This window comes from Metschnikowia bicuspidata (assembly GCF_001664035.1).
Source record: "Metschnikowia bicuspidata var. bicuspidata NRRL YB-4993 chromosome Unknown METBIscaffold_1, whole genome shotgun sequence".
Lineage (NCBI taxonomy): Eukaryota > Fungi > Ascomycota > Pichiomycetes > Serinales > Metschnikowiaceae > Metschnikowia > Metschnikowia bicuspidata.
In genome coordinates this window covers 3,466,828-3,483,239 of record NW_017387731.1, presented here as the reverse complement: position 1 = coordinate 3,483,239, position 16,412 = coordinate 3,466,828, and the positions used below count along the sequence as shown (strand labels likewise).

At 50.8% G+C, this 16,412-nt stretch overlaps 5 protein-coding genes across 5 annotated transcripts; 1 reads left to right on the top strand and 4 right to left on the bottom strand.

The window, feature by feature from the left end:
- Positions 1-663: 663 nt before the first annotated feature.
- Positions 664-1,544, bottom strand: METBIDRAFT_114380 (uncharacterized protein). Its single transcript, XM_018853983.1, has one exon. The coding sequence runs from the start codon at positions 1,265-1,267 to the stop codon at positions 806-808; it is 462 nt and encodes a 153-aa protein (XP_018714335.1). The 5' UTR covers positions 1,268-1,544; the 3' UTR covers positions 664-805.
- METBIDRAFT_114381 (uncharacterized protein) lies at positions 1,545-5,162 on the top strand. The gene has a single exon (XM_018853984.1). It carries the CDS (start codon positions 1,821-1,823, stop codon positions 4,923-4,925), a length of 3,105 nt encoding a protein of 1,034 aa, XP_018714334.1. The 5' UTR covers positions 1,545-1,820; the 3' UTR covers positions 4,926-5,162.
- Positions 5,163-5,398: 236 nt separating this feature from the next.
- AVT1 (Avt1p) lies at positions 5,399-7,030 on the bottom strand (the record flags this gene model as incomplete). The annotated part of the gene is made up of 2 exons (XM_018858586.1): positions 5,399-6,600; positions 6,793-7,030. 2 exons carry the CDS (start codon positions 7,028-7,030, stop codon positions 5,399-5,401), a joined length of 1,440 nt encoding a protein of 479 aa, XP_018714333.1.
- Positions 7,031-11,672: 4,642 nt separating this feature from the next.
- On the bottom strand, positions 11,673-13,010 carry METBIDRAFT_35966 (RTA1 domain-containing protein; the record flags this gene model as incomplete). Its single annotated transcript, XM_018856677.1, has 1 exon — positions 11,673-13,010. The coding sequence occupies one exon, from the start codon at positions 13,008-13,010 to the stop codon at positions 11,673-11,675; it is 1,338 nt and encodes a 445-aa protein (XP_018714332.1).
- Positions 13,011-15,229: 2,219 nt separating this feature from the next.
- Positions 15,230-15,970, bottom strand: MAK16 (ribosome biosynthesis protein; the record flags this gene model as incomplete). The annotated part of the gene is made up of 1 exon (XM_018854604.1): positions 15,230-15,970. A coding segment is annotated over one exon (741 nt), but the record flags the coding sequence as incomplete, so codon positions are not given.
- Positions 15,971-16,412: the final 442 nt, after the last annotated feature.

The following is a 16,412-nucleotide window of genomic DNA, read 5'->3' as shown; positions in this document are numbered from 1 at the left end:
GCTTGCAGTGGAACAAACCCGCGGCGCCAATAGGCCCGAGCCGCTTTTTCGGCTGGGGCTGCTGTGAGCAGGGCTGCCACAACGGGGGCCTGCGAGCTTACGCCCTAGGGTTTTCTGATGTGGCGGTGCCTGTGGTGGTCCCTGTCTGTGGGAATATTATGTGGGATTATTATGTGGGAATATTATGTGGGATTATTATGTGGGATTATTATGTGGGATTATTATGTGGGATTATTATGTGGGATTATTATGTGGGGCGGGCTCCTGGGATTTTGGTGTGGACGTGGGGCGAGATGGTGGTGTGGAATTCGGGGCCATGGATTGTTGGTGTGGAGGGCCATGACTCTGTGGGTTTTGGGCCCTCCGATTTCTTGGTTCTCCAGGTGCCGGCCAGAGTGGGGCCACGAATGAAAAGCCGGGCGCGCAACAATAGGTTTGTGGGCCAAGAAGGCAGTGGCATGAATTTGGGAAATGATTCATGGGCAGCAACACAACCGGGACAGAACAGAACAGAAACGTAGAAACAAGCAAACAAAAATAGCCCGAGACAGCCCGAAGCGAAACGCGTAATGCTAATTTGAAACGAGTATTACAAAATCGAAACGGAACCAAACAACACAATACAATACAACACAATACAATTCAACACAATACAATTCAACACAATACAATTCAACACAATACAATACAATACACTTCAATACAAAAACAAACCGAACCAATCGAACCAACCGAGACAATACCTCCACATACCGCAAAACAAGATCGTGGATAGAGAACGGAGAAGCCCAAAAAAAAAAATCATTCACCCGGCACATGAAAACCATCTGCTCGCCCCAGTGGTGTGGGCCCAGGCGGCCCAACGCGCCAAGCCTGCCGGGGCCACTTCCAGCCTCCTCAAATGGCGCTGTCTTGGTGCCGGCCGTGTTTGCCCAAGGTGCGCACAAACAGGTGTGTCTGTATGCAGTGCGCTTCCATCTCCAGCTGGCGCGCAGCACCAGGCACATAGAGCCGAGCCGGCACGCGCGCCTCGTGCCCTTTTTGAGCCAGGCTTTTCTTCCTCTTTCGCTGGACTTTCTGGGTGCCCCCTCGAAAAACAAAAAAAAAAACACTCTCTTCTTTCTGACCTCTGTAGTCTACTTTTGATCGCTGGCCACCTTCCCTGTTCCCGGGCCGACTCTTCGCTTACTTTGCATCCTCGCTGGTCCTGCCATATCGCTGCGCCCGCCAGCCGTCCCGCTGATCCTACGTCTCGTCTCAGCCCCATACGTCCGCAGGCACAAAGGCCGGACCAAAAGTTACACCAGGCCCCACCCAAACGCTGGGAAGAACTGGCGCCTCGTTTCGGGACAAAGCTGGCAAAACCGCCAAAACTGCCAGGACCGCCAAAACCGCCAGGACCGCCCGCAGCCCCCTATTTCGGCAAGCCGCTGGGAAATTCACTAGGCACAACCGCGCAGCCCGAATCTGAGAAACCGAGCTCCAACGCGGGCCCCTCCCTGTGCCCGAACTTTTAGCGCCGGATCTGAGCACCGACTTCCGCAAGTCTAGCACCGAATTCTGGCACCGCATTTCTGCACCAAATCATAGCGTCCGCCTTGACGACCATTTCTGGCCCCCTCTGAGTTCCAGACCCATTTCTGCCCGCACTGTCAGACCATTTCTGCCCACACTGTCAGACCCATTTCTGCCCACACCAATTTCTGGCCCCACTGTCAAACCCATTTCTGGCCAGACCCCTCTCTGACACTGTCAGACCACTCAGACCGCCCCCGGCCCCTAGGCACTGAAACCCTGAAACCCCAACGTATATCCCCACAATGTACCTGGCTCACCCCAACTTCCGCAAACAGGCGCTACAGTACCACGAGCTGCTCCACGGCCAGATGTACGCGGCACAGGTGCCGCAGCAGGTGCAACTTCCCATGTCGCCCATGGACTACTCCTACTCACAGCTGATGCTCCCCGCCAATCTCCTCGCCACGCCGTCGCCATACGTGTCACACTCGTCGTTTGCACAAGTGTTCCAGCCCCCGGCGCTGCCGTTTGTTGCGTCGCCGGGCGGCTTTTCTGCGGGCCCGGGCGCTGCGGCCCGGACCTACTCCCAGCCGTCCTTGCTGCTGCACGCGTCGCTCGAGCACCTCAGCTTCTCGCGCACGGTGCTCTTGACGGGTCTCTCGGCGGCACTCAGCGTGCGCGAGATCTTGGACCACATTGACCACGGGCCCCTTGAGGCTGTGACTTTGACCCCGGAGGACACGCGCTTGAGGGAGGCGACGGGTCCGTGGGAGTCCACTTCCTCGGAAACCGCTCCCTCGGAGTCCACTTTCTCGGAAATCGCTCCCTCGGAGTCCACTTTCTCGGAAATCGCTCCCTCAGAGACCACTCCGTCGAAAACCGCTCCCTCGGAGACTACTGGAACCGCGGCTCACAACGCGGCGCCCAAAGACGCGACCCAGTCGTGTGCGTTGTCCTTTGTCAACACGTACATCTCGTACAACTTCCACCAGAAGTACGCCAAGTCTCCCGGCCACTTGAAGACATTGCGCAGCGCCTTGGCGGGCTCGGCTCGTCTCCAGATCGCGGCCCCGAACCCCGCGAGCCTGGACGTCATGCGCGTCAAAACACTCAACTACATCATGGAGTTCAACGCCACGCGTGCGCTCGGCGCCGTCTTCCGCATCCTAGACCCGGACCTTGTGCCGTTGATGGAGAAGGCCTTCCGCGTGCGCGCCGCGCGCTTCGGCTCCATCGAGCACATTGTCGTGTCCGAAGATGGCGATGTCCTGGAGTTGGAGTTCGTGGTGCACTTCACCTGCATCGACGCCGCCATCGGCTTGTACGAGCACTACTCATCGCGCATCGCCTCGGCCTCTCCTGGTGTGGCGCCTCCAGACGACGACCGCGATGACCTCGTGCAGCTAGCGTGCCTTGCTGTGACCTTCCAGCCCGACCGTTGCGACCGCACGCCGCTCTTCTACACCCGCCAGCCGCGCCTGGCGACTCGCTTGCCGCTGTCCGATGCCGGCCTGCTCGTCCTGGTGCTTTCTGAACAGAAACGGCCTCTGGCGCTGCATGGGCCGCGCTTCCCACTCCACAGTATGTCGCAGCTCAGTCTTGTCGGCAGAGCCTCGCCGCCCGGCTTCAAGGCCATGGATGAGGCATCGCATCACTCAAGCGAGGCCGTGGACCCGCACGCCGGCGGTCCCTCGCGCTCCGTGGGTTCTGCCGGTAGCCACTTTGGGTCCGACGACTCGTGCCCGCCCTCGCTTAACATGGGACCCACGGAATACTTTCCCGACCAGAGCTTTGACTCCGTGCATTCCAGCTTTGCGCCAGACTCTTATCTCCACGGGCCGCCTGGTCCGTATCTGGGGGGCGTGAATGCACCGTACGTCTCGCGGCGTCTGCGCAACCATCGCTCGGACTCGCTCAGCTCATGCAATAGGACAATCTACTTGGGCAACCTCCACCCAAAGACCACAGTCGAGGAGATTGCCAATAACGTGCGTGCCGGCGGGTTGGTCGAACTCATCAAGCACTACCAAAGCAGACGTGTGTGCTTCATCACATTCGTCGATCCTGCCGTCGCGCTCAAATTCTACTTGAGCTATCAGGTCTTGCACCAATTGGTGATTCGCGATAGTGAAATCACCGTCAATTGGGGTCAGGTCCACTCGGGACCCTTGCCCCGCAAAATAGCGTGTGCGGTGTCTTCCGGGGCATCCCGAAATGTGTACATTGGATTCCGCATGGGTAGGCAGGGGCCTCCTGACTTGAAGATCCCCGACGAGTCGACATTACGAAGAGACTTTTCCAAGTTTGGTCCTATGGAACAAATCAACCACCTCCGCAAGAAGGATTGTGGCTTCATGAACTTCCTCGATATCTCCGATGCCATTGAAGTGGTCGAGTGCTTCGACATGCGGGACGCGACAAGAATCAGCGCCATTGTAGGTGACGAGGGTCAGTTCTACGAAAAGTATCGTCACTTCAAGATTAGCTACGGTAAAGACCGGTGCGGCAACGCTCTCAAGTTTAGTTACGTGAAGCGCGACAAGGTGCCCGAGACGTCAGCACGCCCTGCCTCTGGAAAAGGGTCAAGCAATAACATCACCTCGCATAAGAAAGTGGACTCCATTGATGAGGAAGCTGCATATGTGTTTGGTATTAGTACCAATGCTGTCCATGAGTGCAAATCATCTCTTTCAATGAACGCCTTTGCTGAAAGTACCATGATTCAAGATGATGATAGTGCGACTTCGCCGGAGCCCGATAAGGCTGCAGATGAGAAACCTCGCTTGTCTCCTTCCAGGCCAGAGAACACCGGTAGGCAAGAAAGCCAGAATGGCGGGAGCACGGCTATGCTGGAGGCCGCGCCTGGATTTGATGGTAGAGACCCGGATGATCATTTATATGAGAATGACGATGAAGAAGAAGAAGACGACGATGACATATCCATCATCATCAATCCTGAAGTTGATGACCCCTCGTTCCTGGGCAGGAAGAAACCATCGAGGAAAAAGCCGCAGAAAATCTACCACAATAATTTCGAGCTTTCAGATTTGCTCAATGCTGCGTTCAGTGCCAACGCAGCCTCCGTTGAAAGCTTCTCTCCAAACAACAGCTTCACCCAACTCCCGCATGGGGCTTCCGTGTATGGAATGCCCCACCGCCCTCCCATTGCTCCAATGCAACATCTTAGGCATCATCCCGGGGAACTTTCTTTTGCGCCGTCTCCTCCACTACAAGGCGGTGTATATGGACACGGGGCTCCTTATGGCTCGGGGTCCCAAGTGATGGCGGAATACTTGGCGAGGTCTCTGCACGAGAACTACTTGTATGCGGCCTCAGTCTTGGATGAAAATTCGGTTGACAATATCAGAGACTTGCGAAAGCCCACCGGAGGGTACGTCAAAAAATAGAGCACAAAGTTGCTATCCCTATTATACTATATATATTACGATGAATGAACACTCGGTCATGGTTATTTGGGCGGTGTAAATCACCAAACAGCGCAACGTCGCATATATGCCTCGCTCGCGAATGGGGATCCAGAAGCACATCACTGACAAAGATGCAGAGATACTATCACTGATGAAGACGCAAACATATCCATTGGGGACGACAATGAATTAAGAGAGCATCCCACTAGGTTTCCAAGAACGAAATACACATCACGGTGCAAGATTTAAATCAACATCGGTGACAGTAAAAAATTACATGTGCATCTCACGGAGAAGTAAAGAATTGAATAGACAACACCCGCAGTCAAAAACTTTTGAGTGGTTGAGACAGATTCACAAGGACACACCCTCAAGTATGCACCACCAATGGGTAGAGGATTGGGACCGAAGCCAATGCCTCTTGAGAGTAAGCCGCAGCTACGTGTCCCCCTCTACGGCTTCGATACCAAAGACCCATATGTTCCGAGAATGGCACCTAGAATGCCCACGGCGACTCCTGCTTTGGTCGCCACAGTCAGGAAGGGCGTGAGTTCGTCAGCATTCAACTTCAAGTGGAAAAGAAGGGGCAACGTGACGCATATGGTGAAGCAAATGGCGCTGCCGAGGAAGGCCACCACGTTGCCAAAGGACGTGAAGGCGATGGACAAGGTAAATAAAAAGGCCATGAACACCACACGCGCTAGGCATTGGCGCAAGGTCAATTTGGCAGGCTCCAATGGCGTGGCTGTGTTTTTGTTGGTGAGGGAGAGCTGGCTCTCGTAGACGGAGATCACCGGCCGCGTGACCAAGGCCAACTTGCAAGCAGGCAAAACGCCCAAAATCACGCAGATCACCGTGCGGACCCAGCCGGGGTACTCGGCCTGGGCGATAATGTTCTTTGTCACGGAGTCTTCTGCCGCGTCACCAAACATCACGTACCCCGCCGTGGCGATGAGGAGGTTCAACAGAATGGTGGCCAGAAAGGCAGCCGTGCAGCTCTTGTTGTACTTGGAAGGGTGGCGCATGTCTCGGTACAACTCCGGGAACACCGGGTGGCCGCCCCATGGGGCCATGAAGATGCCGAGGCTTAGGAGGAGATCTGTCCCGGACGACGGCCAGAGCGACGTGTGTGCGGGATATAGTAGCGAGACCGGCAGCCCGGAGGCAATGAGCCCGCAAAAAACGATCGTGGCAAAAATGCCGACAGTACACACAATGCCTACCAAGCTGATCACAGACACGAGTGACAAGGGCAAGAACGAGAACACGAGTGTCACGCCGGTGATGGCAAGTTTGAGCGAGGAGCGGTTGGCGTTGGGAAGCAACGTCGCAAACGAGTCGCTGAAGATGAGCACGAGCGAGAGCAGCGCTCCCATCAAGTCAAGCACAAACGCCCCGGTGGCGAACGCGAGGAACTTGCTGCCGCCGTAAAGATATGCAATGTCCGCGTACGAGTGCACGTGGCGGTGCTTGCGCAACACGGAGCCCAAGACCTTGGCGGTTTTCGAGGTGATACATGCACACAGGCCTAGAATCATGACCCCCGGCACCCATCCGGAGAGCCTGAGCCCGAAGGGGAGCGAGAGCATGGCAATGCCCATCAACGTGTTGATGGCGTTGAATACTGTCTGCGGCGCCGTGGAACGGCCCATTCCTGCAGCGTATAGACTGCTTTCCCGGCGACGTTTCACAGGGCCCTCCAGGGTCGATTCGTGCGAGCCGAGGGCGTCGTGTCCGGGGAAATGGAAGCTGCTGAGATCATTTCTGAGCTCTTTTCGGCCGCTCAGCGGCGTCTTGGCCGGACTGGCGGTCCCACAAGACCCGTATTCGGCGTTCAGCGTCGCACCGTTATCGGGACATAGAAGCCCCAGCTCGATGTCGCGGATTTCCGAGCTGGCCCGCGACGTGCATGGCGAGATATTGTCGATGGCGGCGGCGGTTTCAGGAAGCGTGACTTCCAAATACATCAGGGCCCGCTGGAGCGAGGACGCGAAGTTGTTGAGCGAGTTGGCCCCGCCATAATCCAAAAACGACGGTCTGCGAGCCGCAGCCTGCGGAGCGCTGTGCTGGGAGTTTTGCGGCATGGTTCGGGGAGCACGTGACTCGTCCGGGTGTGCGAGGCTTGTCCCTGGTGTGTGTGCAGATGGCGAATCCGGGGGGTGCTTCGAACTCGTGCTTTGCTACTTGCAACTCTGGTCAGTGTGCGCTGGAGTTGCAATGATTTAATTTTTTTTGCACCACTCATCTGTATGCACTTGCGCGACCTCGCTGCGTGGAGAAAAAGTATCTCTCCCCAGTTGCGCTGTTTGATGCGCGCGTCCTGCACAATGCCTGTTGAGCCTCCTCCCGCGCATGGGGCCGGGCTTCGCTACGGGTGAGTTGCGCTGTTTGAGACGGGGCCACGGGGTCCAGAGGATTTTCACATGAGACGCGGAGGCGCCTCTGGTTCAAGTTGAATAAAACACGCTTGTGTTTTTGTGATGACAGCTCCATGTCTTTGAATTCTGCTGATGCATCTGGGAGTTTGGCCTGCCTGTCTTTTATATGTGCCGGAGGGGCCAGCAGCTAGTTGTGAAAGGTTGACTTTGGGTCAGTCGGCGAGGTCCGCGATATTTGAATTGCCTTGTAGAGTTCCAGGCAATATCATTCCTGCCAATATACTGCTCAATACCCTTGCCATCATACCATTCACTATAGTAGACACCATATTAGGTCCTAACTAGGGGGCCGAAGAAATAACTCGCTGATCTCCAGAGCGCCCGTAAGTCACCATTCTGCGCAGTGTAAAAATAATCATCTGTCGGTGTACCAGCTATTTTTTGAGCCAATGCTTGAAACACCAGGCCATCTATCAAGAAAGTGGCTGTATCCTACCAATGCATTATATGACTCTTGAACTGCTTTCTCGCACTCCAAAAATGAAACTAACCTTCACCTGAAGATCGATGTTCAACGTGTATTGACTACAAGAAAATCAAACATCTCATTGTACAAATGTTGAGTAACCTAGCGACCGGTTGCCTTCTATGAGAAAGGCAATGAGTTCTGCCATTACTCAAGAAAAACTAATTGTCAAGGACAAATAAGAATACGATTCTTTCTGCTCGTGACACTCTGATAACATGACTAGTCAGAGTAAAAATGATGACAGTACAGATAGTACATGACGGGCACAATCAAATGCCGGGATCCAACAGCTTTCCTGCGTAAAGCTGGTTGTGAGTAGCCTTTAAGACTTTTGGAGTCTTTAGTTTAAAGTCACTCCTCACTTTCAGAGATGTAAATGACCAAAATTTCCCAGCTAAATGTACTCTTGATTACATTTTCCAGAATACAAAATTCAGTTAGCACCACTACCAAAAGCCAAAACTCAACCATCAAAGTAAACTCAATTCTATAATCGGAACATCCTCATCACGACACAGACAAACACTTCCACTCACAGGGGAACAACAGTAGATGTTATAAAGAAACTGACTCACGACTGTCGGTTTTGAAGACCATCAGATCAGACCTTGATTCAGGGTACTCAAAAAATTCAAACCATGTATTTGAGTTAAAGTCGCATCAATCCCGGTTTGTCACCAAAACATGATATGGGACCCACAAGAATCGAAGAAAAATCATAAAAGCTAGAACAAGATATCAAAACAAAAATAGACACGTATGTTCCACTGTTCATTTTTAGTAGCGGTGCTTACCAAAGATTTTTCTATGTTTCATGAATGGTCAGCAATATCACAAGGCTGAATCTGCACAAGCAATACTTTTCAGATAATAATTGGTGTTTCAAATTTTCAAAGTCTTACCGCTCTTGTAGCAGAACAACATGAGGCCGAAATGCCTATCAAGTATCAAACACAATCATGTACACAAACACAATCATGTACACAAACACAACTATGTACACAAAAATAAATATGTCAAAACAGATATTTACATATTTGTTCACAAACACGCCTGTCACAGTACGCGAACACAAAAATCTTCACAGACGCAATAACTACAAACATACTGCTTTAAAATGTATCTTTTTATACATGGTCAAAGGCCAAAGTGCAGCTGTTATAGAAACCCTCTTTTTCATAACGAAAAAGCATTTTTTTTATACAAAAAGTAAATTTGATAATAAAACACCACAAAATATACATCTGCACAATAACGGTTATTTATACATCGAATTCAAAACTTAAAAAGCACAACGCCCCAAACGCATTTTGATAGAGAAAGACAGGTGCTTACGTAAACATAGATACCTAAATTGTATTTATATGTACAGACATGGATATTTACAGAAACATTACCACGATACACCACCTGTCACAGACATAGCCATGCATGGAGACTATCAAAAATTACTTACTCACAATCATCTCAGCATTCAAGGGGTTAATTTTCATAAATATTATTAATACACTAGCTTTTAAAGAAACACGTTAATGGTTTCGTCTTGAATTTTCTTACTTTTGAGTCTGGAGAGCGAACTTTTATTAGTAATATGATCATACTCCTCACTTAGAATGAGGCAAAAAACAAAAAACATGTCACTTTAGAATGACGTGGAGGCGCATGACGAGAATCGAATCAACGTTTGAAGACATACTGTTAAGGAAGTGTCCTCTCTCTCTCTCTCTCTGATTTTGTCCATAAAATTTGATAGCAACTTTTGAATTGTCATTCAGAATACAACATCTCCGTATATATATATATTGATTTTTCTAACTTTGAAAATTCTGTAATTAGTCTGCAGTAAATACATAAACTTTTGTCTGAGCCTCCTGACATGCAGTGAGCAATATTGTGACAATCTGATAAAAAACACTGGCACATGCAGCTCTCTTGTATGAAATAATGCAAAGTTCTGAAATAGCCGCTTAAACCTTTCAAAGCTTTGTCTGGTCTTGTGAGTACAAAAATGAATTTATTTACAACGGTCACTCGCTGATCTGCTAGTAGAATGTCACATTTGAAGTCGTGCTTCTCGCAAAATGATCGAATGAACTGAGATTATTGCTCTAGATCTCAAACTTTCAGTCGATTGAGCTGAAAAGAAAAGAGCATTTGAGAGAGAACTCGGCCAATTTGACGTTGACAAGGACACTTCCTGTTTAGGTTGTGGAAAATCTTGTCTTTGAGTACACGAGGCCCAGTCACGCTGGCAAATTGATAACAGTCACAGATATAAGCAAAGTCTTGAAATGATGGTTTTGTCTATTAAAAAATTAACACTACTTTGCAACCCAATTGCATTGACACCCTAAATTCAACAATAGAGCATTCTTCTCGCCAGACCAAGATATAATGAGATTGTTTTGCCCGTAGTTGCCCTCTATATCTGTACAGAAAATTACTGGGGATCTTTTGGGCTGAAATATAATAAAGCAAATCATGGAATGACGAAGGAAATAATATATTTCCAAAGAATGTCGTTCTGACTCAGGAACGATGATCGCTTTCCGATTTCCAAAGTTGGATAAAGTAAGATCCTTATACTCATCAATGTCAATGCGCTCTATCAGATAATATTGGGCCAGAATATAAAAATTCGTTATGGGCTTGATCCCTCGATATCATGAGTTTTTTGCTGTGAGCAAGTTTCATATACTTCGAGAGGTCAAGAGAATCAATGGGGCGGCTCTCTCCTAAATCATGCCCATTTTCCTCGCTGATTCTGCAAGAAGATCTTCGGAAAAGGCATATTGCTCTTTGAATACCACAATTTATGATGTTTAACTCAGAATTGAGGAGAATCTAGGGCAAAACTTAGTGAAAAGCATTTTGATGGCACTGAAATCACAGCCAGCATTCAAAGGTGGTCATCGTGATCGATATTCACTGCATAAGTAATTTCCCAACAAATACAACCTAAGTGTCCCTCGTTTGAGGATTGTATCAGTGGTCATAAAATATGCAAAATAAGAGGCATTCTGTCATAAGGGCACTGAGTGGACCTTATTTGGGGAGTCAATGAAGGTTTATCACGTGAAAGGCGGGAAGAACATACAATTCATTCGCCAAAGTGAGGTTAATCGTCTGAGCAGGTATAATAGTAAAAACATTAGAACAGCAGAAGCAATATCCCAATACTTGGCAAGTTTCTGTTCATCTTTTGAAGCCGACGTGGCACCATGCATGTATAAATCATCACCAGTGCATTCAGATAATTTGTGGCAACTTTAAGCTTTCGCCGCGTCTAAAGATGTCAGTAATGATTGATATGAGTAATTTTGGCAGTTTTCTAAGACCCCCACATAAAGAGAAGTGCATGTAGAAAATAGCTGGAAAAGGCCCAATGAACAGATATTCAGCCGCACTGAATTGCAGATACGGCAATAGGCGTGCTCATACGCCAACCATTTATAACAATGTAACTTGAAATAACCGGCTTTCTTGCAAGATAGGCTATATTACTAGACGCGCCATGTCAATGTGGGAACAATACACGAGAAAAAAAAATCTAATTTTCAATGATATATGCATCTGAAGTGTGCCTCAAGCATGAACTTAACTCTTTCAAAGAGTCGGGGCCGACTCGCCATGAGCATCGGTCATGAGCATGAGCATATTGCATCAGGCAACTGGATTCCGTGGGATTCCATGCGAGCCAGCACTGGTATGGGCACCTTGAAAGAATCAACGCAAAGTTGGGGCAGTCAATAATTTAGAGGTGAAGAGCGGCGCACGCCGCTACCCATGTGAGAAGCCATCCGAAACATCGTCCGTGGCCTAAGCCGTGGTCTGGGTGAGAGACTCGTCGGACCCCTCGAGATTCTCCGATGCAGCGAACTTCTCTTCCTCGGACTCGGTGGACGGCACGCGTTTCTTGACGTCCTTGACCGTGAGTATGTTCTTTGTGCCAAACACAAACACAGGATGGAAGGGGATGAATATAAGCCCCGCCACGGCCATCATGGACGCGTCAAGCGCCATCAAGAACGCCTCGTGCGTGATGAGGTAGCCCGAGAAGCCCTCCTCCAACTCCACCACCCTATAAACACACCGGATGTAGATGAAAATCACCGCGGCGGTGACCGCGAGCGGGAAGTACGGCGCCAAAAGACGTGCCCGGATATGCGTGTACTTTGTATTGTAGAAGGGCTCGAGATGCTCTTGCCTGTATGCCCTGGCGGACGAGGTGTTGAATAAGAACTTGAAGTAAGACACCGGGGTCCGTCTCTTCAAAGGAGAGTCCGAGACAACGGACTTGCGGTCGTGGAAGTAGATTCTGGAGATGAACTCAAGCCAAAATACAATGAAGATGGTCATGGCCACGACCTGGAAGAGTATACCTCCAAACATGACCCAAATTCCGTTTGAGGGGTCTTCCTGTCTCCGGTTGGCAGCCGAGGCCATGCCTCCGCCAATGCCTTGGATTACCAAGGAACCCACGTCGCACCCAATGAAAAAATACGAGTACCACATGGGCCTCAAAATGGAGTACTGGCGGCCGTAGATGGCCACGTTCTGTGCAAACAAAAAGTAGATGCCGGCCATGATGAACGCCGGCGCAAAGGTCAAAGACAAGAGCTGGAGCAAGAAATAGTTGATGTCTGAGTCGTCCATGAACGCCAACACACGGCCCAAAAAACCCAAGAATTCGAGCGTGTAGCCGCAGATGAAGGTGATGTTGAACCAGTGGTAGCGGGACTTGACCAACATGCCGAGCTGGAAAAGCCAGATCAACGCGAAGAGCACCAAAAAAAAAATGTTGCCACCCCGGTTCAAGTAGTAGCCGTAGATGTTCTCGTCGTCTGCCAAGCTCTGCAAGTTATACATGGATTCCCAGATGACTTCGGTGGCCTCGGCCTGCACGGACGAGTCTGTGGCAGTGGCCAAGATTTCCTGGGCATCGATGATGGAAAGAGACGCCTCGGCACCACGCACCACCTGCGAGAGCGAAATCACGTCAAGATACCCCGTGGCGGTCTGTAGGCTTGCCACTGCATTGCTGACAGAAGCAGACAATGCTGGCGCACAGGTGGTGGCGATGGATTTGAGAGTGGACGGGTGTGTGCTGGGGTATCCCGTGGATGGCGACCAGGCCAAGTCTGAAATTATGCTCATTCCGGGTCGTTGGTTATTGGCGTCGTTGGTTCTTGGATTCTTTGGATCTTGGATTCTTTGGTTCTTGGATTCTTTGGATCTTGGATTCTTTGGTTCCTGGATTCTTTGGTTCCTGGATTCTTTGGTTCCTGGATTCTTTGGTTCCTGGATTCTTTGGTTCCTGGATTCTTTGGGTGTGTTCAACTTGGGTGAGTTTAAATTAGGAGTTCTGGAGAGAGGCGAACGCGGCGAGACTCGAGGATATAAGTCGAACGCATCGTTGCAAAATGGGCTTTGCCGAGCCTGCGCATCGGAGATATTGCATGGGCCGCATAGCAATCGCCGATCCGGGCTAAGTTCCGAAGTTCCGTGCGATGCTTTCGTGCGACTCGGTTGTCGCTGGCCGGCCGCAAATCTGCTCAGGTTCCAGAGGCAGTGTCTTGTATCCTTGCAAGTCCAGCTTGTGGTGTTTTGTATGTTGTTGCTTCGATGCCGAGGGCCATTTGCAGATCTTGGTGGATCTGCTTGCCTGGTTTGGTGCCTCGCCGGTTTGCGGAGTTGCTCCTCGATTTACGATTTTTGCTTGGAAGAGGCTGTGCGGCCGCATTCACGCTGTTTACGTGACCTGTATGCCGTCCGCCGAGGGGACCAGCTGGTTTTTCCTCACAACTCCGGGGGCACTCGCCGGCCGTATGCAGGCCCCGCCAAGACGTGATGCGCCGTACGCCACGCAGATCCAATTTCGGGCGACGGTTCCACCGGTGCGTGCTGTGGAACACTGCGCTTTTTCCCCATGAGGGTTTTGGTTTGACACGTCTTTGCCACATCATGCTTATAAGCTTCGAAGCTTATCGGGGAAGGCGCAGTTGTGCAGCACGCCCAGGGGCTGCCCGCATGAGACCGGTATTTGGTGGCGCGTCTTCGCCCACACTGTGGGGGATCATGCTCGAGATGTAAGGTCAAGTATCAGAGGCCCGAACAATGCGGCTCGAATATCTGGAACGCGACTATCTGAAATCTGGGAATCTGGAGCTGAATCGCTGAAGTGTGGCCATCTGAAATTATTTGGAACTGTGATTTCTGAGATTTGAGATTCTGGTTCTTGAATATCTGAGATTATCTGAAACAGTCACATGTAGATTTTGAATACCTGGAGCTTGTCTGGAACTCAACAATCCGACCCAGAACTCAGATATCTGGACTCGGGAGATTGGAAACGCGAAAACCTGGACTCAGATATCTTGTCCCTGACTATTTGAAACGCGAAAACCTGGACTCAGATACCTGGTCCCGGAATATTTGAAACGCAAGTTAAGACTCAAAAATCTGAAACCTCAATTGTAGGCTCGAGGACTAGCACTCAAGAATAGCACTTGGCGCTGCAGAGAAAAGCAGAGTATGTGGGTTCGGGCCCATCCCAACAATCGTAAAATCCATAAGGAAAACCCCTCCCAAGCAGCAGATCTCGGTTCTTGTGGCTCGTGACCTTTTCTTTGGTTGACGTCACCGGTGCTAGAAGTAAGACAACCGTCGTATATACAGGGCTCATATGCCCTGCTACTCGTGATGTCCCCCGGCCCCAGACAGATATGAGCCCTGTCTGATCACGTGCAGCCAATAACCAACGATGAGTGAAGCACTGGCTCTATGCCAACACATCGGGCGGTTTTTATTTGGTGAATTGCGCCCCTTGAAATACAGTCGTCATTCACATATGTGTCTGATGACCGCCAGCTTTATCAATGGCGCAGCTGGCACAGCCAGCTCGTCTACGGCTGGACGCTCTGGGAATTCAACAGAATAGCAGAATGGCTGCCCCCGTTTGATTTCCTTGGGAGCTTGAAAAAATCCACACATACAGCATACTTCCTACTAAAGTACATCATTTACTGCAAATGCGCACACCAGTCGAGAGACCGGTGTGGCGTAGTGACAAACCGCAAAGGCCACGGCCAGGATACAGAACGAGGCGCCGGCCCGGATTTTGCCGAGGCGCTCGAAAGAGGTCTAAAAAGAAAAATTGTATTCCGTGTGCGGTACTAATGATGACAGGCCGCCGTATGCTAAGCCACAGCTTACGTGGCAATGTTGGTCTGGATGTTGTCCTCGTACTCGATCTCCACATGGGGCCTCCTCCTCTTCTTCCCTTGCTTCTTGTCTTGCAGTTTTGCCTCGCCGGCCTTGCCCGACTTGCCGCCCTCGTCCGCCTCGTCCTCGTCCTCGTCCTCGTCGGAGCTGTCGGAGCTTGAACCTCCCAACCATCTTTCCAAGTCCTCCATGTCGACCAACTCGTCCTCGGCGTCGTCCTCCACATACTCGACCTCGCCGAAATCGTCCTCGTCTCCAGACTCCAAAACAACGTCGTCATCTTCGTCAAACTCCTCCTCGTGCTCCTGCTCGTCGACCTTGCCCAAGACCTTCTTCCAGATCTTCTCGTCCACGTTCAAAGGCTTGTCGCCATAGGCGCCACTCTTCAATCTGTCCAACAACTCCTTCTCGATGGCCTTTTCGATTCTGGCCGCGGCCAACGCCTTTCTCTCCCTGTTCTCCTCTCTTCTCTTGACCTTGGGCTTGACGCCCACGTAGTGTCTCTCCTCCTCGCGCAAAGCAAGTCTCCTTTCCGTGACGGCCACCTGGGTCAATCTGGTCAATCTCTGCTTGCACTTGTTGATCAAGAATTTCAGCCAGTACTGCAAGTGGTGGTCGAGCTGCTCCATGGCCTTGGAGTAGTTTTTCAGCAACTTGACCCGCTCCCAGAGCTGTGCAGGCATGTGTGCTCTTTCGGCGGTCTTCATGTATAGATATAACTTACCCTCCACGTTCTTGACCGTGGCGTACTTGGCGTTTGCCAAGGGGCACGATTCCCGGTCGCACAAGCCGCTGACGTTGTACTCATTTCTGCAGAAGTCCTGGCCTTTGCCGGGCCGGATTTTAAATGAGCAGAAAGAGTGGTTTATCACCGACCAGATGACTTCGTCCGATGACATGATGATAGATGTGAGATGCTATGGGCAATGGATGCAAAATGTGCGGAGCGTGTTTTTGAGCAAGTTGCGACGTGTGGGCTGGCACTGCTTGGATGGTCCCTGTATTAGTTCTGACGGGGCTCAATGCTGGTGTATCGTCAAAAGATCTGTGGCTTTTTTTTCAAGTGAGTCTGCTGGATACAGATGTATGTAGAAAAAAATATGAGCAGAGATGCCCTCGCCGGACCCGTGCACCACATGCCATCGCGGAAGGCCTTGCTGACACCAGTCAGAACCATGGGTACAACGTGCTTTTTGGCTTCTGCTTTCAAACTCGATAGTGCCCCGCGAGACGGTTCTAAGCCTTTCGCTCGGGACTTGGACGGGCCGTTGCTTCTTACTGGGCTGCGATTTGATTTGCCGCCGCAGCTATTGGCTCGAGAGGGCCGCTGGTCAC

What these genes read in the sequence shown, in the direction of transcription:
- METBIDRAFT_114381 (XM_018853984.1), top strand. Translation starts at nt 1,821, where the DNA reads ATGTACCTGGCTCACCCCAACTTCCGCAAACAGGCGCTACAGTACCAC.
- METBIDRAFT_114380 (XM_018853983.1), bottom strand. Translation starts at nt 1,267, where the DNA reads ATGGGGCTGAGACGAGACGTAGGATCAGCGGGACGGCTGGCGGGCGCA.